The 22,643-nt window shown below is 41.0% G+C and overlaps 1 protein-coding gene across 6 annotated transcripts in view; it reads left to right on the top strand.

The window, feature by feature from the left end:
- Positions 1 to 22,643, top strand: part of KCNH8 (potassium voltage-gated channel subfamily H member 8) — a 337,777-nt gene that overhangs the window by 247,275 nt on the left and 67,859 nt on the right. For all 6 annotated transcript variants that reach the window (XM_039525054.1, XM_039525058.1, XM_039525057.1 and 3 more), the window contains 3 exons: positions 7,415 to 7,612; positions 17,099 to 17,298; positions 19,440 to 19,689. In XM_039525054.1, coding sequence (XP_039380988.1) covers positions 7,415 to 7,612; positions 17,099 to 17,298; positions 19,440 to 19,689 — 648 coding nt within the window. The remainder of the gene's footprint in view (positions 1 to 7,414; positions 7,613 to 17,098; positions 17,299 to 19,439; positions 19,690 to 22,643) is intronic.

The following is a 22,643-nucleotide window of genomic DNA, read 5'->3' on the forward strand; positions in this document are numbered from 1 at the left end:
AAATTGGAGGTAGGAAGCAGGCCTACAACAGTGATTGTAGGTTGTGACAGTGGGAGCCAGCACTGCTCTGAGGAATTAAATTTACTTCCATTAAAAAGTGTGGTCCGGTTATGCAGGGTCCATTTTCTCTCAGCTAGTCTTATTTTGCCAGGATGACCTTAAACTGTCTGCTCCTTACACATCAGAAGACATACAGCACCTTCTGCATTACTACTGTAAAGTATTTTGATGAGGTGATTAACACTTAATTCCTATTTTTCTAGTATTTTTGCTTTGGGGTTTTTTTAGGGTTTTTTGTTTGTTTTGTTTGCCATAATTTCCAGTTGTATAATATTAACTGATGTTTCATAACATAAACTACTAAGATTTGTGACTGAGCCATGGGAGAGTGAGAGGTTAAAGAGGAGTATAAGGCAGGGGAGGGGTTGAGACAGACTGTGAGGAAGATCAGGAGATCACCTGAGCAAGTGGAAATGTTAGAGGAGGACAGCGTATGAGAAACTTCTGCATTTGTAACATGGGAGAAGGAGGCAAGAGTTGTAAGAGGGTAACTGAGTGTTCATAAAAAGGGGACTGCTGAGGCTGGGAACTTGTAGAGGAGAGCTGGTCAGGAATTTTTTGACGAAACAGCTTTTCATCAGAAAATGCTGATTCATTAAAACCAAAACTTTTTGCAGGAATGTCCCAATTTTGACAAAACTTTTGTCAGGAAATATTTCTTGGGTCCAGGATGAAATTGCTAGTCAAAATGAGTCAAAGAGAGAAAGTGAGCTTGTATATAGGAGACATGGGTTCAAGTCCCTGCTCTGCCAGATTTAAAGATTGGTCTCAAACCAGGGTGACAGCATGCGCTCTCGCTGTCTCATTTTCTTATGAAATATTTTCAAACATCTTGGGAATTTTTTTTTTTAAATCTCAAATACTCGTGGCCTGGGAAACCTGTTTTCCAGCCAGTTTTGCTGTACAGTTTATAATATTCTCAGGAAAGAGATTTTTCTCCTACAACATTATCCCTGATTGTATTTACATATATGATTATGGGGAAGTACTGCTTTTCAGATAAATTTACAGCGTATGTGGAATAGTCACTCTGTTATGCAGTGCGTGTATGTAGAATGTAACTATTATTATCCAAATATATAAAATCATACAGAAATTCACAAATTACAAAGCCAGAAGGAGCCAATGTGATCATCTCTGACACAGGTCATAGAACTTCCCCCAAGTAATTCCTAGAATGTATCTTTTAGAAAAACATCTAATCTTGATTTTAAAATTGCCAATGATAGAGACGCCACCATGATCGTAAATTGTTCCAATGGTTAACTACTGTCACTGTTAAAAATGTGCACCTGATTTTCACTCTAAATTTGTCTAGCTTCGTCTTCCAGCCAGTGGATCATGGTATACTTTTCTCTACTAGACTGAAGAGTTCATTATCAAATATTTGTTCCTGATGTAGGTACTTACAGACTGTAATCAAGTCAGCCCTTAACTTTCTCTTTAAGCTAGATAGATTGAGCTTCTTGAGTCAGTCAATATAAGTCCTGTTTTCTAATCCTTTAATCATTCTCATGGCTCCAATTTATCAACATCCTTCTTGAATTGTGGACACCAGAACTGGAAGCAGTATTCCAGCAATGGTCACACCAGTGTATAATACTGAGGTAAAACAACCTCTCTCCACTCCTGCTAGAGATTCTCATGTTTAAGCACCCCAGGACTGTATTAACTCTTTTGGCCACAGCATTGCACTGGAAACTCATATTCTGCTGATTATACACCATGACCCCCAATATTTTTTCAGTCACTGCTTCTCAGGATAGATTGCACCTTCCTATAAGTATGGCCTGCATTTTTTGTTCCTAAATGTGTACATTTACATTAAGCCATATTAAAAACACATATTGCTTGTTTGTGCCAGTTTATCAAGAGATCCACGTCTCTCTGTATCATCCTCTTCACTATTTACCACTCACCCCAATTTTTGTCATCTGCAAATTTTATCAGTGATGTTTTTGTTTTCTCCTAGGTCATTGATACAAGTGCTACATAGCATAGGACCAAGAACTAATCCCTGCAGGATCCCAATAGAAACATACCCACTCAGTGATGATTCCCCATTTACAATTACAGTTTTCCCTGTTTACAGTTTTGAGACTTACCATTTAGCCAGCTTTTAATCCATTTAGTGTGTGCCATGTTAATTTTATATTGTTCTAGTTTTTTAATCAAAATGTTGTGTGGTACTAAGTCAAATTGTTACCTTTATCAACCAAACTTGCTATTTCACCAAACAAAGATATCAAGTTAATCTGTCAGGATCTATGTTTCCATAAATCCGTGTTGATTGGCATTAATTATATTACCCTCCTTTAATTCTTTATTAATCAAGTCCCATATCAGCTGCTCCATTATCTTGCCTAGAATCAACATCTGACTGACATGCCTATAATTATCCACATCATTACATGATGGTGTTGTGTGAGAGAGAGAGACACATCCATATTGATGCAAAAATAAGATAAATAAAATTACTATAACTTTTATATAGGTTGTGCATATTTGTGTCTTTACTGAATATTAAGATATAGGTACAAGTATGTTATAGCCAGGATGCTTGAAAATATAACAATACATATAATGTTTAGCTAGTTATGTTACAAAATGTTCAAACTCATCAAAGAAATACCAAAGGCTCTGCTTTTTTGTCTCCCAAGAAGAAGCAAATGTCAGAAAGATAACCTCTTTTTGGTTATAGATCCAAGTTTATTATCTCCAAGTGTGTTTATACAGTCTATGGAATGCAGCTTTATCATTTCTATTTTGCTTTAAAATTCTATACTATTTTCTTTAATATTATATTTTGAAAGATGTATATAAAAGATATTGTGTTTCATGTTTTGTATAGAATATTTGATGAGTCTGTAATTAGAAATTATGAATATACTGCAAATCTAGAAACCATTTGTTCAAAACAAACAAACAAACCAACCCATCTGAGTGCCTCATCAAAGAACAGGACAAATCCCTCTTGTATAAGATATCGGCTTGGTATCAATATGATTTTTTTTCCCCAAGAAAACAGACTTTGTAAGATATTTTATGTTTGAGAAAGAGTACTGGTTGTGTAAAAGATGGGAGGGTGTTTTCATTCAGAAATTCCCCAAAGAAGTAATGCTTAGGGTGTGTTATCAGAACTATAAACCAACTAATAAAAGTGGATCTTTTAGCCCTCCTTTTTGGAAAGAACCACCGTAAGTTAAACCCACACAATGGATTTTAGAAATATGCTTATTGAAATTGATTTCCTTGTAAACACACTAAGAATCCGTTCTTTCAATCTGGAGAACATTTATGGTGGGATATATTTTACAGATTATATTGGTTACTTAAAGGTGAAAACCTTTTCTGTTTCTCAAATGCATAAGATGGCATAAGTTTCTTTTCACTTGTATATTTGCAAATATTTTGTATCTAAACACAAACCTTCATATGATAACTGCCTGATATCATTGTTATATGAATAGTAAGGCGCTTGATCCTGAAGGATTTGCAGAGGTGCAAGAGGAGCCACAGGGAATGTGACAATTCCTTGGAGGCTAGATCACTGTGGGACAGAGAGAGAAACAATTCAAGGTTGCTGGTGGCACTCACGGAGCAGCTGGAGATGATGGAGTGCCAATTCTGGGCCCAAGAAACAGCACCAACTGGTGGGATCGCATTGCCATGCAGGTTTAGGATGATGAACAGTGGCTGCAGAAATTTTCAACGTGAAAGGACACATTCCTGGATTTGTGTGCAGAACTCGCCCCAATCCTCCAGCACAGGGACACCAAAATGAGAGCCTCAATGACAGTGGAGAAGTGGGTGGATTGCTACTGGTCAGTCAGGAATCAATTTGGAGTTGGGAAATCCAACATGGGAGCCATTGTCATGCAAGTGTGCAAGGCCGTTAATCACCTCCTGCTATGCAGCACTGTGACTGAGCAATGTGAAGGACATCGTGGATGGTTTTGCAGCAATGGGCTTCCTAGTCATGACATCACGCAGAAAGTCCTCTTTAGTTTTTTGTGGCCACTTCCTAATTCTGCGCAGCTGTTCAGCCGGCGATAACAAAGAGGGAGGCTGGGCTCCCAAGGTCATATTTGTGAAGCCCAAATGCAACATTTTACAGAAGCAGTATTGTTTGCAACACATGGACCACTGATTCAGTGATTCAAAACACAGCCGCTATTCACACTAACTGGGTGACCCCAGGCAAGCACAACACCCCAAAATGGTGAGTAGTCGCAGGAGTAGGGGAAATCAGTGTTCCAGGACTGTGCTGCCCACTAGGCATGTGGCTCTTGGGGCTTATAATCATTACTGTCCCGACATTTTCCACAGGCTGTGTTCATTATGGAAGATATCTTGCTGCTGAGGGTGAGCAGTGAATCAAGGGAGGGTCTTCTCCAAGACTGAGGCTTCCGCCCTGGCCTTTATGTGGTTCACCTGTGTGCAGCAATGGTTGTCCCCCCCAACCCCCAGTGACGGCAGAATGGCACAGGAAAGTTACCCTTAATAGGGCAAGAAACAAAGCAGCTTTGCCAAGGAACTTGCAGCCGTGGATTGTCCAGTATCTCCATGAGAGTTTTGTGGAGATCTCTGAGGCAGATTCCTGTGAAGTGAGGGAGTCAATCAACACCCAGTTCTGCTGCTCAGACTAAGCATGTGGTAGTACACGCATCATACAGACACAAGCCTGCTTTCTGCAACCCTCCAACCCCCAAAAACTTGCTTCAGCGATTCCCAAAATCAAATCCACTTACCAGGAGTTTCCTCACCTGTTTTCGCTTTGCCAAGCTCCGACAGCTGTGACTGGCTAGCCTCCTCTGGGGTAGAGAAGAGCTCCTGGCTGCATGCATCTCTGACATCCAAGTCATCCTTTGCCTCTGAGTCCCCCTCCCCCACCACATCCTTGTCCAAGATTTCCTCCTCCTGGCTTGGTCCATCTCGACTGGCACACAAGCCACCGAAGTATCCACAGTGGCCTTTGCAGTGGAAGTGGGGTCGCCACCAAGTATTGCGTCCAGCTCTTTGTAGAACCAGCAGCTCATGGACGCAGCACTGGAGGGGTGATTTGTCTCCCGTGCCTTGTGGTAGGCGTTCCGCAGCTCCTTCACTTTGACCCTGCACTGCAGTGTGTCCTGGTCATGGCCCCTTTCTGTCATGCATCATTAAATCTGTCTGTAGGTATCATAATTCCTACGGCTGGAGCGCAGCTAGGACTGGACAACCACTTCTCCCCAAATGCTGATGAGGTCCAGCAGCTTGACATTGCTCCAAGGATCACCTAGTGCGTGGAGCAGGCATGGTTACCTGAAAAAATGCGCTGAGACCACTTCACGCATCACAGAGCAAACAGGAAGGGGACTTTCAAAATTCTCAAGGAATTTAAGGGGTGGGGCTCACGGTTGGTCACCTGAGGGCAGGGCACTAGAGTTCAAACCGATGACCAGAGAGCCAAGAACAGGCATTGTGGGACACCTCCTGGAGACCAGTCGCAGCATTGTAATTGACCAGGGTGTCTACACTGGCACTGCAGTGCTGTAGCCCTGGTGCAGAAAGCTGTATGCCTCTCGGGGTTTTTTTGTTTTTTTTGTTTTGTTTTTTTTTAACAGTGCTACAACTGCACAGTTTCTGCGCACTAAGGCCTGGTCTACACTGGGGAGGGAGGAATCAATCTAAGTTACACAACTTCAGCTACATGAATAATGTAGCTGAAGTTGATGTACTTAGATCTACTTACCATGGTGTCTTCACTGCAGTGTGTCAACAGCTGATGCTCTCCCATCGACTCCGCCTGTGCCTCTCGCCCTGGTGGAGTACCGGAATCGACGGGAGAGCGCTTGGCAGTCAATTAGTTGCGTCCAGACTAGATGCAATAAATCGACCCCCGCTGGATCGATCGCTGCCCATCGATCCAGCAGGTAATGTAGACAAGCCCTAAATGGCTTGGCAGTGTGTACACCTCGGGAGTTACACCGCAGAAAGCTGCTTTACTGCACAGAAACTTGCCAGTGTAGACAAGGCCTAAGTCACTCTGCACAGCCACCTTATGAAGGTGCAGCATGCTCTCCACCTATGCATCCTGATAATCCTGCTAGGTTATACAGATGTGGTGGCAAGGCTACAGCTATGCTTCTCCCTGCCTCTTCCCTCCCTCCATTTGGAGTAGGCAGCATCCCATGGCAGCGAGGAGGGGGTAGCACTAGAAAACAGAGACTGCAGTTGTGGCTGATCCAGCGTATTAGTAGTAATGACCCTCAACAGTCTGTTTTCAGAGGCTTGATTGAACTCTTTTGGAAGATACCAATACAAAGTCACAAAACAGTCACAAAATGTTATCACAGTTGTTAGACTTCATGTTTAAAGCTTATTGCCTATTTTGTAGTTTTTCAGTCTAAAGGAATTTCTCCAGCTCCTAGTTTTACTGATCTGTATGAAGTGAGTGGAAAGGATAGATGTTTCTGTCTTTCAAACTGTCAGTACATGCGTAAATTAACATAATTATTCAAGCGTCATGAAGGGTTTAGACTACAACCCAGAAAAGGAAATCCCACACAGATCTTCGGACAGTGAAGTCAGCATACCAGGCAAATTATACCACCCTCACTGTGCATGAATATCTAGGAAGATTTCCCACCTACAAAAGCAAATCCTCCAAAGGGCAGAACTTGGCACTATGAATAGTTTTTTATCTCTGCTCTTTCCTTAATGTGTTACTCATCTGCCATTTATTCAGATTCTTTGTTCAAGGTTTGCTTAGCTGTCCCTCAATTTGGCAAAAATGAAAATAAAGATTAGATGAGCAATTTAGAAAACAGATTCGCTACAGCATTTTTTAAAACCTTAACTCTGGTTTATAAGTCTTGTCTGGCTTTCTGAATCTTTTCTTCTATACAGAAGAAATATATACATAAAGATCCAAAATCTTTATGATAATAATTAACAAGTAATGCTTTGCCTCTCAGAAGCTCAAAAAGCTTTTCAAACAGCAATTAATGGAAAAAATGAAATGGAAGTTGTATTCATGCTACAGTATTATTAGATTATTTTCTCTGCTAAATTGGATTCTTTGATTTACCCAATACGGCTGTTGAGTGCATCTAATAAACACTTGATTTCAGTAAAGGAGTCTATTTTTCACCATATGCACTCATGCATAAGAACAAATCATGTATGGACATAATTCTCTAAACACCTTGTAAGTGTTTGCAGAATTGGAGCTTTAATTTTCATTTTATTCTTGGAATCATATGTAGAATCCAATGCCCTAAATCTTAAAAAGTATGACATTTATCTTACAGAATCTGGCGTTTTCATTATGCTGTTTCTCATTGGACTTTTTTTTTTTTCTTTTGCTTTTCAGGTTGGCTTCATGAGCTGGGGAAACGTATAGAGTCTCCTTACTATGGCAATAATACACTAGGAGGCCCATCAATCAGAAGTGCCTATATAGCTGCCCTGTATTTCACTCTCAGCAGTCTCACCAGTGTTGGGTTTGGAAATGTTTCAGCCAATACTGATGCAGAAAAAATTTTCTCCATTTGCACAATGCTGATTGGGGGTAAGTAAAAATGTTTCGGAAAAGTTAAATTTGAAAAGGGGGGAAAAAGGCAATTTGAAACTATAATTTGAAATGAATTCAAGTAAAACACTAATCCTAAAATGCCATGTCCTTGATTAAATTTGAAATTTGTGAGCCATGATGTGGTACATTTTCATTAGCTCAGTAGCAAATTCAGTGAATCTGAAACCTTTTTGTGGTATAGTAAACCAACAAACAATTGTCTGCAGGTCTTAATTTTTAATTGCAAGGGCAACAAATAATATTGAATAAAATATGCCTGATCACTGTTGTAGATTAATTCTCAAAGCTGGAAGGGTTTTTGTTATATTTGGTCTGCTTATTGTTACCTGCTTTTGATTTATGTTGATAAATGTTTGTTACTGTTGAAAAAATATTTGCTCATTGCAGTGGCTTTATTTCTGTTGAGTCAACCCACAACCTCACTCCAAGATTCCAAACTGGTTTCATCTTCAAAATGTGGTATATCTGGATCAGGATAAGTGACAGTAATAGAGAAAAGTGGAGAGAGAGTTCTGCAAGTTTTTATACATTTACTTTCATCTCTTCTCCAAAAATATTGGCATTAAAGAATAATACATATTTCATACTAATCAAAGGCAATGCTCTGCATGAGTGGAGGGATGCAAAGTGAGTCACCATTAGTCCACTGTGTACCACGTTGTTTCTCTGGCTGCTTAATTGTCCTGGGTTTAGTGGTAAGTATTTTCACCAATGAAGTTTCAACCCCAGCCTAGTCTTCATGACTCTTATTGTCAGTTCAGCAGTGTAAATTTCCACAGTGTAGACTTGTCAACTTAACACCAGAGACCATGGTACATGCTGAATACCACTGTAAATTATGAATTCACAGCATCCAGCAATGATGTATAAAAATATAAAAAGCCTGATGAATTATCAACTCTTTTTCACTGTCCTAACAATAAGTAGCTGTAATTATAATGAGTCAGACAAGGAACAGTGTCTTATTAATTCCAGCAGTTTCATGAATGCTACAGTTAGTACAGTAATTAATTTTATTGATAACATACAATTTCAATGCTGAATAATAGTGAAAAAGGTTTAAACATTTAACCTTCAAATGTTCCACATGTATTCAAGGTAGTCAAACACAATGTTTTGTAGTGGAATACAGGGGGGGGTTGTTTTTATTGAGGTAATCAAGAAATATCCAGGAAGGAATGATGAAGATGGCAGAACTTCCAAAAACTTATCTTGGTAAAATATAAAGGAACCATATAACTGCCATTTATTTCCTAGATAGAAAAATATCAGGAGGTGTTGTTTTGCTTCTGCTTGTTTGTTTTTGTTGGTTTAATGACTTTATAATAATCAGAAGTTTGACATTTTTCATGTTAAGAGAAAGAGACTTCATTCTCCCTGCAGTTCATGACTATCTTTTGCTGAAGTCAGAGAAATTCATTTGAATTCTGTATGGTGGGGCACAAGGAATCAGGCCTCCAAATAGATATTAGCTCTCAGAACACTACAAAGGCTGTCATTCAAACAATTTGATTTCTAGTGTGGCTACAATAAGCAATGTGGCCTTGTCCTTCTCTCCTCCCCCACCCCACCTGGGCTACCTTGTCCATTATCTCATTTTTTTAATTAATAAAGAAAGAATACATGGTTTCAAAATAATAGTTACTTTATTTCGAAGTGGGGAGGGTGGTTGGTTTACAGGGAATTAAAATCAACAAAGGGGCTGGGTTTGCATCAAGGAGAAACACACACAATTTTGACACCGAAGCCTGGCCAGTCAAAAAACTGGTTTTCAAAGCCTCTCTGATGTGCAGTGCACCTTGCTGTGCTCTTCTAATCGCCCTGGTGTCTGGCGCAAAACGACTGTCTGCCATTGCTTTCACAGAGGGAGAGGCGACTGACAAAATGTATCCCAAACCACCTGCGACAATGTTTTTTTTCCTATCAGGCATTGGGAGCTTAACCCAGAATTCCAAAGGGCGGCAGAGACTGCATGAACTGTGGGATAGCTACCCACAGTGCACCGCTCCATAAGTCGATGCTAGGCATGGTAGTGAGGACGCACCCCACCAGCGTAATGCGCTTAGTGTGGACATACGCAATCGACTGTATAAAATTGATTTCTAAAAATCAACCTCTATAAAATTGACCTAATTTCATAGTGTAGACATACCCTTCATAACTAATTGGTGTGAGATGCAGATCTTGTGTTTAACTTTGAGGGATATTTTCTCACACCTGAGTAGTAGGTCCTGTGTGTGTGTGCATGTGCAGGGACGGGGGTATTGTGGAAATGCAGAGGGACTGTCAGATTCTATCAGGACTGTAATGCAGATGCAGCAGAAGAAAACTGGCAGCTGACAGACAAGGGTATGTTGGAAGAAGAAAGAATGAACTTGCATTTGGGAAGGGGCTGGGTGGCAGCATATGTCAAGAAGAGAAGGAAGAAGAGGTTGATTTAGGGCAGGTCTACACTGGGGGGTGGGGGGTCGATCTAAGATACGCAACTTCAGCTACGTGAATAGCGTAGCTGAAGTCGAAGTACCTTAGATCGAATTACTTACCGTCCTCACGGCGCAGGATCGACGTCCGCGGCTCCTCATGTCGACTCCGCTACCGCCGTTCGCGTTGGTGGAGTTCCAGATTCGACAGGAGCTCGTTCGGGGATCGATATATCGCGTCTAGATGAGACGCGATATATCGATCCCCGAGAAATCGATTACTACCCGCCGATCCGGCCGGTAGTGAAGGCATACCCTTAGAGCACTTTTGACTGAAGGTTTGTGGAAATTTAGGTATGTGGGACATTATTTAGGGGACTCAGCAGAGAGGGCAAAGAGGGGCAGTGGAGTTGTCATGGGGCAGTGGGAGGTAACAAACATGGTAGACAAAGCAACTTATCTTCACCTCAGTAGAATTTGTTGGGGACAAGAATATTCATCTACATTGTTTCAAGGTTAAGGTATTTTTGTCTGACAAATGTGGTTCTTAATGTGTCTTTGGTGTATAATTTTCCCAGAGCTTATATTTTACTATACATTAATGAAATGACTAAAGTTTTGAAAATTAATACTTTATTTATTTTACAAGATACTTGCCCTGGCGAGGCATTAATTAATAAATCTGTTGGCTTCATATGGAGTGGATAGTATTTTTTTTAAAGTAGCAGGAATAATGTTCTCTGGGTGTCACTGCAGGGTAGGTCAGTTGGAAGAGTATATATCATTGACTAAAGTGTGAATTTATTACATCATTAAGAAAAGAATGATCTAGCCTTTATTAATAAAGTTCTGTAGGCTGGCAGATAAAGGAAAGGGGTACATTTCAGCACAGGAAGAGCCTGTAATTTTTTCCTGTAAGCACTTTTCAAGCATGACCTTAAGAATTGGGGAAAAAATTTTATTGATTATATCAGATGCTTCCTTATCTTCGGTTTATGAAACTTTGGTTGATGCTTATGAATTTTACATAATGTCTGTTCTTCAAAGGTAGCCATTATTTACTGTGTATTGATTTTTATTTTATTGTACTGTGAAGTGGTATTCTTGTTTTATTATATCTGTTTGCTAGCTTTGATGTACTGATTTTGTATGAATTTTTCAATTATGGTGTAAGACAGACAAATAATCATAGGAAAGATAAAAATGTCTTACTCCGTGCAATATGTGGTCCCAGAGCTGAAGGAGAAAGTAAGTGGATCATGCACAGATAAGTAAGATCTTTAGACTTTAGTAGATTCATCTTTCTGTTCTTGACAGGTGAACTTGCTTTCAGCAGCTGAGTCCAGATATATTACAGCTTGCATTGTGTTATTACTGTATTTGTTCAGCAGAACACTGCAATAGGGCAGCCATTATTACTGGACACTTCTGGGAACTCTGGCCTTAATCGTTCTGCCTCAGTTCCCCATGTGTAAAATTGGGATAATACCACCCTCTCACCTCACAGGGGTGGTGTGAAGGTTAATTCATTCATGTTTGTGAAGCTTTCCAATACTAAAGTGATGGTCCATTAGTCACATAGAAAAGTCCATTTGAAAATTAGTAATTCTGAATTCAGAGAAGGGTTTGAATAGCGTGCAGCAAATAAGGCCTGTGGCCACACATTGAATGATGATAAAAAATATTTAAATATCTACCCAGTCAGAGACCATCATAGCCACTGGAGATAGCCAGGGTGGGGAGGCAGGGTTGAAAGTCATTGCCCTCCCCCCCACCCAGTTTTTAAATGGGGGAGCATGTTCCCCACTTTTGAAAACCTAAACTCAGCAGGGATGACTGGGTGGCAAGATAGACTGGAGAGTCTAATGGGACTGTCTGTGACTCCATGGTAAGACTGTGACAGTGATCTAGGAGTTCACATTTGTTTCTGGGTTGGTTAAATCTAATTATAGACAGGGGCGGCTCTAGGCATTTTGCCGCCCCAAGCATGGCAGGCAGGCTGCCTTCGGCGGCATGCCTGCGGAGGGTCTGCTGGTCCCGTATGACATGTGCCAACTGTTATATTGGGGGACACATTATACCTGCTTCTAACTTGACTCATGAAACCATACCATGACATCAATGATCCTGGAAAAAGGGAAGTCGGTTACAAACTCAGTAGCGGCAAAGTGATCTGGAGTGCATGTTTGGGAGGCTGAAATCTCATTGGTGCTACACACCTGTCTGGAGGCCAATATGGTGAACATCGTTGCTAAAACTGTCACCTGTTGCACACTCCATAATATTTGTGAGGGTAAAGAGGAGTGCTTCCATCCTGAGTATGCTCAGGACAAGTCTGCTTTACCGACTGTGTACAAGCAGCTGGATCCCACCTACATGCACACAGGTCCGGTTTCCCAGCAGACAAGGAAAATCAGGGATGTCATATGTGCACATACCTTGGAACAGCAGGGAGGCACAGGATGACATCTGCTTTTGCCTAAGGACACCTTCACACCCAGTGCAGTTGTTGGAAAAGCATAGGAGGGAATAGTGGCACATACGTGTGGGGCTGCACATCTTTGTGAGGATTTGTTCCCCTACAGTCAAAGTTCATTAGTCATTTGTTCCTGTGACAATTCACACATTACAAACCATTATAATAGGGCAGTGTGATGGGGCATTCGCCCCGAGCTGGCAGGGGCGGAATTAATAGACCCTTAAGGAGGCTGCCCGAGAAGCAGCAAAGAGCAGCCAATCAGAGCCAGTGGGCTCATAGAAAAGGGGCTGTGGGGCCAGAGTCAGTCACTACTGGGAGCTTGAGGAAAGAAGAGTGTGTCCTGAATAGGCTGCAACCCTGTAGCACCTTGGACAGTGCAGGTCAGGGACCTGGGGAGTAGAGATGGAGCTCCGTATGAGCCGTTGAGTTTGAGTAGGGTGCTGAGAAGTGGCCCAGGGAAATGCAGTGGTAGTTCAGACAAAGGAATGCAGAAGGTGACTGTGGTTTAGGGGGTCCCTGGTCGGAGATCTGGAGCAGTGGGCGGGCCCTGGTTCCCCACCACACACACACTCACCATGGGGGAAGTGGCTGGACAGTTGGACTGCAGTACTATCCCCTAGAAGGGGGGAGCAGAAAAGGTGAGAAGGCCAGAGGGCTGTGTTGTGAGGAGGATGCCTTGCAGTGATGTGGGTCCAAGAGCAGATGTGACGGCAGGCGAGGCACCATCAGGAGAGGGCGTACTGACCTGCGGAGCTAATCCCCAGGACGGCCAGCAGGAGGCACCACTGTGGTGAGTCACGCCCTGTCACAGTCACCACCACTGGGTTAACACCTTAGGATATGTCTACACTACAGAATTATGTTGACCTAAATTACGTTGATGTACAGCCACCACAGTAATTAAATCACTTCTGCATGTCCACACTATTCTCCTTGTGTCAGTATGAGACATTGCTTGCACCGATTTAACTGTCAGTGTGGGACATTGTAGCATGGCTTCTGAAAGGCAGCAACAGTCGATATAAACAATGCAGTGTCTATACTGACGCTCTGGCAACCTAAGTACATCAAAATTGATTCCACACCTCTTGTGGAGATGGAGTCATTAAGTTAGTGTAGTGGGCAAGTTACATTGACGGGAGAGACATTTTAGCATAGATGCTTGCAGAGTTAGGTCAATTTAAGCTGCTTTATGTCAACCTAACTCTGTAGTGTAGACCAGGCCAGAGGGTTGGGGTTGTGCTGTAGAGGGTGGCTGCTGAGTTGTAATGCTTCTGAATTCCCTATTCACACTTGTTTACAAACCTCTGCTATTTGGAGCACTTAATCTCTCTTAATGACCTCATCAACATTTGCTTTGTGGGTGTGCAAACATTCTTTTCTTTAACCATTCTTTGTCAGCATAGTTACCTGCATATAGCAGTTGTTTATGGAGCTACTAAGGTTAAAACTGCTCAAGGTTGAGGGGAGGTGGTGAGAGAAAAGGTCATTTAATCATTGGGTAACGGCAGATGCTCAGGGGGGCCCCTGTGAGGGGTTTCAGGAGCCAGAGGGGAGGATATGGTCCCAGGAGTCCTGCAGGCTCCTCCTGGTTACAAGGTTGGGTGTCGAGCCCCCCAGGAATCCTGGGCCCAGCCTTGTCGGGGTTACGAGAACTCTGCCACACAGGAGAGTGGAAGAGGAGCCCTTGAGGTCAGGCAGGCCTCTGGGTAAAGGAAGTGGGAGCGAGGACTCAGATCCTTTTGCTAGCCCATGTCACCAGGGTAGTGTATAAGCCAGGAAAGTTCCCCACAATAGTGGGACCATTCCCCGGCTTACACAAAGAAGAAAGGACTGCTGTGATTACTTTTTCCTCAGACAACCAGAATATTCCCTTCCTGGACTCTCTCTACCACAGGGGTCAGCAACCTTTCAGAAATGGTGTGCTGAGTCTTCATTTATTCACTCTAATTTACGGTTCCGTGTGCAAGTAATACATTTTAACGTTTTTAGTATAAGTCTATAATATATAACTAAACTATAGTTGTATGTAAAGTAAATAAGGTTTTAAAAATGTTTAAGAAGCTTCATTTAAAATTATATTAAAATGCAGAGCCCCCCCAGACTGGTGGCCAGGACCCAGGCAGTGTGAGTGCCACTGAAAATCAGCTCCCGTGCCGCCTTCGGCACCCGTGCCATAGGTTGCCTACCCTTGCTCTACCACCAGTCCCCTGTTCTCTGTTCCACACAGCTCCTCTTTCTAAGGGAAGGGTAAGATCAGGCGGGGGGAGGTGACAGAAATACTAAAAGTTATCTTCCAAGGGATGAAGGACAGCCATTACAAACTTCAGAGAGACAACTATAGGTTTTCTACAGTTGTCATCACATCCCCAACCAGGACTTTTCTAAACCACCCCATCCCTTCTCCTGGTCTGCGTCCTTAGGACCATCGCTGCCTGGGTGCCAGCCAAAAAACACACAGACAATGGGCAGAATGATTTTTCTTTAATAATCTGTTTTTTTCAGACATAGTTTCTGTCAAATGTATAATAGTGGATCATCAGAAATCAATAAAACTAGTTATTTGTAGCTTTTCCATGCTTGGGGACCATGCAAGTGTTGCAGCAGAGTGGGGGCTGGTCTTAAAATCAGGAATTTAGCACCAGAGCAAGAGGAGATATTGGTGGGGAGGACTTATAACTTGTCAGCCTTGGGTTCTGGTTCCTGCTGCAGCTCGAGGCCCTCCTCAGAATCACGGGGGGGGGGGAGAGGGGAAGGGGCAGAACCTTCCTTAATTGGCTACTCCAGGTAGAGGTGCAAAATCACATGCACCTCATCCTCTGGATCATCCAGCGCATCCTCTGTGTTCCCTGCTGCCTCCTGACCATCCCTTCGAATGATAAGGCTGATGGGGTTGAGGAGGGGGTCTTGAGCCACTGAAGCTTTGTGCTGGGAACCCTTGACAGCACCTGGCCCAGTTTGTCGTAGAAGGAGCATGTACAAAAAGTCCATATGGAGCAACTACTGGAGTTGTTTGACTTCTTGTACAGGATCCTCAAGTGCTTGATGCGTTTCAGCTACTAGGACCGAGCCCGCTCAATGCTCACCTGCCCCAGCCTCTCTAAAATTTCACCAGTATAGTTATATGTTCCTGCTGCTCCAGGAAGTCATGGAGGACGGTGTACTCTGACCACAGATTGGTCAGCATGCAGGTGTATTGGCAGGCTAGGCAGCTGCTCTCAGAGCAGGATCCATATTCACTTGTACTGATCAAAACAGTGAAGCTGAAAGCTGTTCTGATGTGGTCAGTGTGGCTCACTGTTACCCAAGAAAATGGAGGGACTGAGATCTTTGCAGTTTGGGTAAAGGCGAGGAAGAAAAGAGTTCGGTGCATTGTGGGAATGGGGTTGGAGGATTACTGAAACTGGAGACCTGGTGCATGCCTCTTGCTCCCAACCACAGTGCAGACTGGCATGGGTACGAGACTGTGCCACAGCCTGAGGTGTGTACTTACCCACACCCCACAGGCATAGTAGCTTATTCACCTTCCACTTGCCTGCAGACGTGTGGTTCTGGAGTTCAGATGTGAACAATAGGGGGGTTATGGCACAACCATGTGCATGGACACGTGTAGACATAGCTAGAAAGGCCTACTGATAAAACTCAATGACTGTGTTAAGAGCATGCCTGGTAAACAAGTGTGGGACCAGAAATCAGTGAGCCAAAATTGGTATGTTGGAAATTAGGCCTAACTGGTGGACAAAATAATGAGGAGATGGGCTGTTCCAACTAGCAGTCCATTTTGAGGTCCATTAAAGAATGAGAAAAATTGGCTACTGATGTCAGTTTCACCATCATGGCTGCTACTTCCACCATCTCCTGGGACCCCAGACCACCTTTGTCCTATTCTTGTGATATGTCCTGCCCAGACTAGGCCAGAGATGGACCTAGATGACATTGCCACCTCCACCAGCTCCAGCTGAATCACGAACGCCACCAAAACCGTTCACACCAAAGATTTCACACCAAGTATCTACACAAGAGAAATGCCCAAAAGAGGATAGATATAAAGAAATTTGGTCACTCTTTTTAATCATATCAAAGTAGAAGGGCTCCTCACCCAGCAAGCCGAAGTCTTTAGCCCAGGTTCTTTTAATATTAACCTGATCCTGAATAAGCAATAAGTAATGTACAATTGTAGTATGCTGATGTTTTATTGACAGAAAGTTTCTAAATGGCTTTGAAAACAAATTTATTTCCTGAGTTTGGTTTTAATCTCTAGTCAGATAACAGCACGTCAGCATCCATTCTGACCTAATTTTATAGATATGTACCAAAAAAGAAAAAAAAATGTTCTGAAATGCCATGTCTCTCTCCTCTCTGGTTTGGTTAACATACTATCATAGTAGCTATATTTACTTAAGAGTTTTATTATTAAAGTGCTGCTCTAAAACTTAATTTTGCCTATTCATAAGTGAAAGCTTGGATTTCTGTGAAAATTGCCCTAATATTTTCTATATTGTATTTTAACCATAATCTGAAAAGTCGCTGCATCCTGTTGTACATAATTTCTGTTCTCCCCAGCTTTGATGCATGCCTTGGTGTTCGGAAATGTGACTGCTATAATTCAGAGGATGTACTCCAGATGGTCCCTTTATCACACAAGAACCAAGGATTTAAAGGACTTTATACGGGTCCATCACCTGCCACAGCAGTTAAAGCAGAGGATGCTTGAATATTTCCAAACCACCTGGTCTGTCAATAATGGAATAGATTCCAATGAGGTAATAATCAAAGCATGGCTTCCATTGGCTTCTTAGATTTGTTCTGATTGTTTTTTTTGGTTAAGATGGTTTTATTCTGACATGTTATGTGAAGTCACACATCAGAAAGAATGTGCATAAGGAATAAAGCTGAGTCTGTTATCCCAGAGGGGATATGTAGGTTGTTGAACCATCTGTTTGGGAATATCAGACTCCCTGAAACTACAGATTCAAATTTCATCAGGGCCACCTAAGCCCACCATAATTTGGAAGCACTGAAGTACCATTCAGCAGGGGTCTTTTTCATGATGCCCTGAAACAGAGGAGTTTCTGTCTTGCACCAAATGTTAAAAGTATCCATGGCACTTTTCCTAAGAGAGGGATTTCTTCCCTGTCCTTGACCAAAATTACTACTTCCTCCATCCTTACCCTCTCTTCACTTTTGCAACCTTTTGTACATAGGTGGCTGCATTTCATAGATGTTGTCTATATAGAGGTTGTGAAACATGATTGGATCCTTTAGGCTGAAAGGCACTGTCTGAATCTAAAATATACTTATTACTACTTACATATTTTTGAATGTTAACTAATTACTGAAGAAGAGTAACATGAGTGTGAAAGTTGGAGAGAGAATTCTGGTGGTTTCTTTATATATGACTCAACTAAATTATTTCTTATTTTACTCCATACGATATAATGACTTTCCTTGGCCCATTGCTTGTTTGAACAAACCATTCTTGTTGAACATTTCATTGTCATTATAACATGTGTCCTTATAAAACTCAATAGCCTCCAAAAACAATATAGAAATAAATGTGAAGATTTTGGTTTCAGAACATTCCTTTTGAAGTTTTCTTTTCTGGTGCACACAGAGAACACAAGGGGTGGGGTTTTCACCAGTGCTAAACGACTGAGGTGCATACTGGGAGATTTTCAGAGGAACAAATGCCAGTTACTTCTTCCTATTGACTTTCAAAAAGTTACTTAAGCACTTTTACAGTGTCTCCCCCCTCCCAAAAAAAAATTCTTGTGGTGCCTTGGTGGAAGAAAGAGAATGTTTTGTCAATTTTATGCCACCCTTATATGAAAAAAGCATCTATGAGCAGAAACATGTACTTACTAATTTTCCTCTGATGCACTAGATCTGCTGAGAAACTGACATAAGTGACATCAGAACCAGGCTCAAAACTACAATGGGAGCTTGCCTGAATTAGGACTGAGGAAAAACTAGGAAGAAATATCCACCATTTGCCTTCACCAGGGTTTTGCGCTGGACATGCACCTCATTCCACCTCATCACCATCCCTTTTTCCCCCCTAACGTCCAATGTAACATGACAGAGGGAACTCTGCAAGGGGGAACCTTATGGAGGTTTGATCCCCCATAACCGCTACCATGGTTTTACCGCAGAAGTGGGCACTATAGGCCTGAATAAGGGTTAATTAAGGATCTCAGGATCTGGACCACAGTAACAGTGTTTGCAGTTAGGGTTCCTTGGGCAGGCTGGGGTGGGTGTGATATTGGAGGGTAAAACTCCATGATTAAAACAGCAAACACAGTTTAAATGGAAATACATTGACAGACCTGTCCCTTCCTTTGCAGCTATGATTTGCAGCTTCCTATTTAAAATGCCTCCCATTCACACAATAAATGATATGAACATTTTAAGAATACTCTATTGCAACTCAACAAAATTATCATTACTTGTTTCTGCTCGTGCCATATAGGCCTGGCATGAATTATTTGTTGTTTTATTTCTAGTTGGAGTCATTGTGCCAGGCACTGTTGCCACAAAGAACATACAAGCTATACAAAATAGTCTATTTTCTTCTATCAAAAAGCTGCAAGAATTGTGTGTGGGTTTTGTGTACAAGGTAAATTTGTAGTAGAAATGTATTTTTAATTACCAAAAAAACCTTTAATATATTATAAAGTGTCCCTGAAATCAATGGGTGCTTATTTGTGTAAGGACTCAGTAAGAACTAACTAAGGACAAGATTTGGCCCTCTATAATGTGTATTTTACTTTAAACATAAATGCATAAGAGAAAACCTAAGCATAAAGGCATCGTGTACATTGCTAGTAACTCAGATCAGGTATGCAAAAAGGTAAAATACATTATTTTACACTTAACATCAATCTCATTTTCCCTTTTTGGACAGCTTTTAAAAGACTTTCCAGATGAACTGCGCTCAGACATCACCATGCACTTGAACAAGGAGATTCTGCAGCTGTCCCTTTTTGAGTGTGCCAGCCGCGGTTGCCTCAGGTCTCTGTCTCTGCATATCAAAACCTCCTTTTGTGCTCCTGGGGAGTACCTTCTCCGGCAGGGAGATGCCTTGCAGGCTATCTATTTTGTGTGCTCAGGTTCCATGGAAGTACTGAAAGATAGCATGGTGCTGGCAATTCTTGGTAGGTTAATGTTTAACGTCTTCCAAGAAGATGAATAGTCTTCTAATGCAGACAATACTGTAAAGTTAAATGTTAACAAAGATAAACAAATATCTCCAGATAACACTTAGACCACTGCTAACTGATAGATGAGTGTGTCCTAGCAGTATTGATGAGAGATGAGCCAAAACCAGGTCCCTGGATCTACTATACATGCAACACAAATATCCCTAAGGTTTTCGTTCTGAGTTAGATTCAAGACTAGAAGGGACCTATTTTTAGTTCAGAAGAGGCCCAAATTGCATGAGTGGTGATCTTACAATAATTCATTGTTCGAGGCAAAAATCTCAAGAAAACAGCTCTCAAGATGTTGGCACCAACCCACAGGCGTAATTCAGCTTTAAACCCAAACCTAAAGTCATGGCCTAACCCTAACCCAAATCAGTGTAACACTGTGTACCCTGACCCATTTCTAGTAAGGCTTTGGAGTGAAAAAGAGTCTTCCTATCAGCTTTCAAGGACGCTAATAGCTAGAGCAGAGAGTGGAAATAGGTTCTATTCTAGGATCAGCCACTGGTTTGCTATATGTCCATGGACAAGTCACCTGTTAACCGCCCCATGTCTCAAGTAATTGCAGTAATGGGGCCCAATCCAATGCCCATTAAAGTCAATGAAAAGACTCCCAGTGACTCGTGTGGATTTTGGATCAGACCCATCAGACTTATCTAGTTCAGCGTTTGTAAAGCACTTTGATCTCTCCAGATGAAAGGTGCTATAAGTGCAAAGTATTATTTAATGTGGGTTGTTAAGCCCCTTTTGTAATTTTAGAATATATTCTTACATTTCTAAGTGTCCCAGCCTTGAATAGTCATACAATACAGAGACAAAACCAATACTGACTTTCTGCTTTACTTGCTATTTTTGGAGGACTGTGTTAGACCCTTGACATTACTGATCTCTAGTCTTTATAATTGAATTTCCTTTATTTTATTATTAATGTACATTTAGGGGTTAGGTATTTTCAAGAAAATAACTATAATACATTTCTTTTTGTTTGTTTTATAACCCTTTAATTCCATTAAATTGAGAATCCAAGCCACTCCGGACCATTACTCCTTTTGTAATTAGGAAGTGTAAAAATGGCTAGCATTTATTGGCTCAGCTAAACCAATGCAATAAAATAGCGTGTAGAGAAATGATAGGCTTAAATATAACAAAAGGTCAAGAGTCGCCCAGAGTGGAATTAAGGTATCATTAATGCTTCCGTTCTTAGGAATTTCTGAAAATGTTAATCAAAACTTTGCACAATAGAGACAACAACAAAGGATTAGAGGATTTCTGCATGAAATCATAATTAGAAAACAGAGTTATAACTGCGTGGATGAAAGTTTCATCACAGTGAATGGGAATTTCCTCAATTAAGTCTGATTAACACTAATAGCAGATGTATACATCAAACCTATATTGCCCTAACGAGAATATACTCTGCTGATGTGAAGTAATCCAGGAGACAAATTCATTATTAAAACAGTGGATTAATGTCTGGCCTCCTTTCTAAATTATGGCCTATAATTTATACTCTACTTGTAATTCCAATAGAGTGCTCTTCATTAGCAATACAATACAGTTAATACAACAGTAGATAATTTAATACAATATAGCTATTTATTTTGGTTCCTCTTGATATTATCAGTTTATAATCATGAATATGGAGTCTTTAAGTAAAGAAATATATTTTAATGCTGAAATGACATGCTATTTAAATATACGTCTTAGATTTATGTTTTAAAAGGTTAGCCAGAAATGTTTGGGGGAAAAAAATCATTCCATCAACCAAATGAATTTGTGAATAAGGCTGCAATGACAGAGAGATATTATCAAACAGATGTCTCCACATAAATCCACACAAGCAATTCTGTTCTCCAATCAGAAAAGAGAAGAGCTGCTTAGACTGACTTATATGATGACATCTGTTTAAATGGCAAATGTTGGTGTACCCTGCACTTGCTCATTTTATTTTTGTGACAGTTGTGTCTTCCACATTCTGTCTACAATGTTTGCTGATGAAAAAGGAATATACAGTAATCTTGTAAGATAAATTGTATTTTTTCCCAAATGGTGGTATTATTATATTTAAAAGTCCTAAACTATGAGATCTTGTCCAGATGGTTTATAGATTCATCATACTAAAATGTTCACACACTTGAAGAATTTCCGATTAGTATATTTGAAAGCAGTTTTGGTAAATTCAGAATAACTTTTTAACTAGTGTCTTTGTTTATAAAGCTGCCACTGGAACACCTGGCCTGCCCTCTCAGGAATAGAACCAGGAAAATCTAGTCTGAAAAGCTGGTGATATCAGTCACAAAATCAACATATCAGTTTGCTTAGTTTTATATTGCTTTTGAGTGAGTTGCCATTAGAACATAATGCAGTGAAATCATAGCAAAATATTTATATTGGTGTGTTGTTGTATCTTCTATTACGTTTACCATTCTGATCATAAACACAATTGGTCCTGATTACCATTTACACTAAGGGCACTTTACTCCATTCTTAATATGCATTTAGGGCCCTTTTATGCTGTCAGAGTCCTGTAACATAATCTTATGTAAATGTGCATCAGTCCCTACTGCATCTTTACAGTGAAGATGCAGTAGCAATAGAAACCTTTAAGCAACTTCTAGTGGGATGGGTTTTTTTTAAACTTTTAAGTTAAGCGTTCCAGTGCAATATCCATTTGAAATTAGCAACTGAATGGCATTTCGAATTTGAAATACTGTCTTTTACTTATAGTACAAATATTTCTGAACATTTCACCATAAAGTTTCCATGCTCTCAGGATAAATTGTGCCCTTTAATACATGTGTGACTCAAAGGCAGTTGTGCCTATATTTGAAGGTATAGTGGCTTGAGAATCAATTTGGTTTTTTTATTGACAGTCAGGAATTTTGTTCAACTGAATCCCCTGTTTT

The sequence above is a fragment of the Mauremys reevesii genome, linkage group 2, assembly GCF_016161935.1.
Source record: "Mauremys reevesii isolate NIE-2019 linkage group 2, ASM1616193v1, whole genome shotgun sequence".
NCBI lineage: Eukaryota > Metazoa > Chordata > Testudines > Geoemydidae > Mauremys > Mauremys reevesii.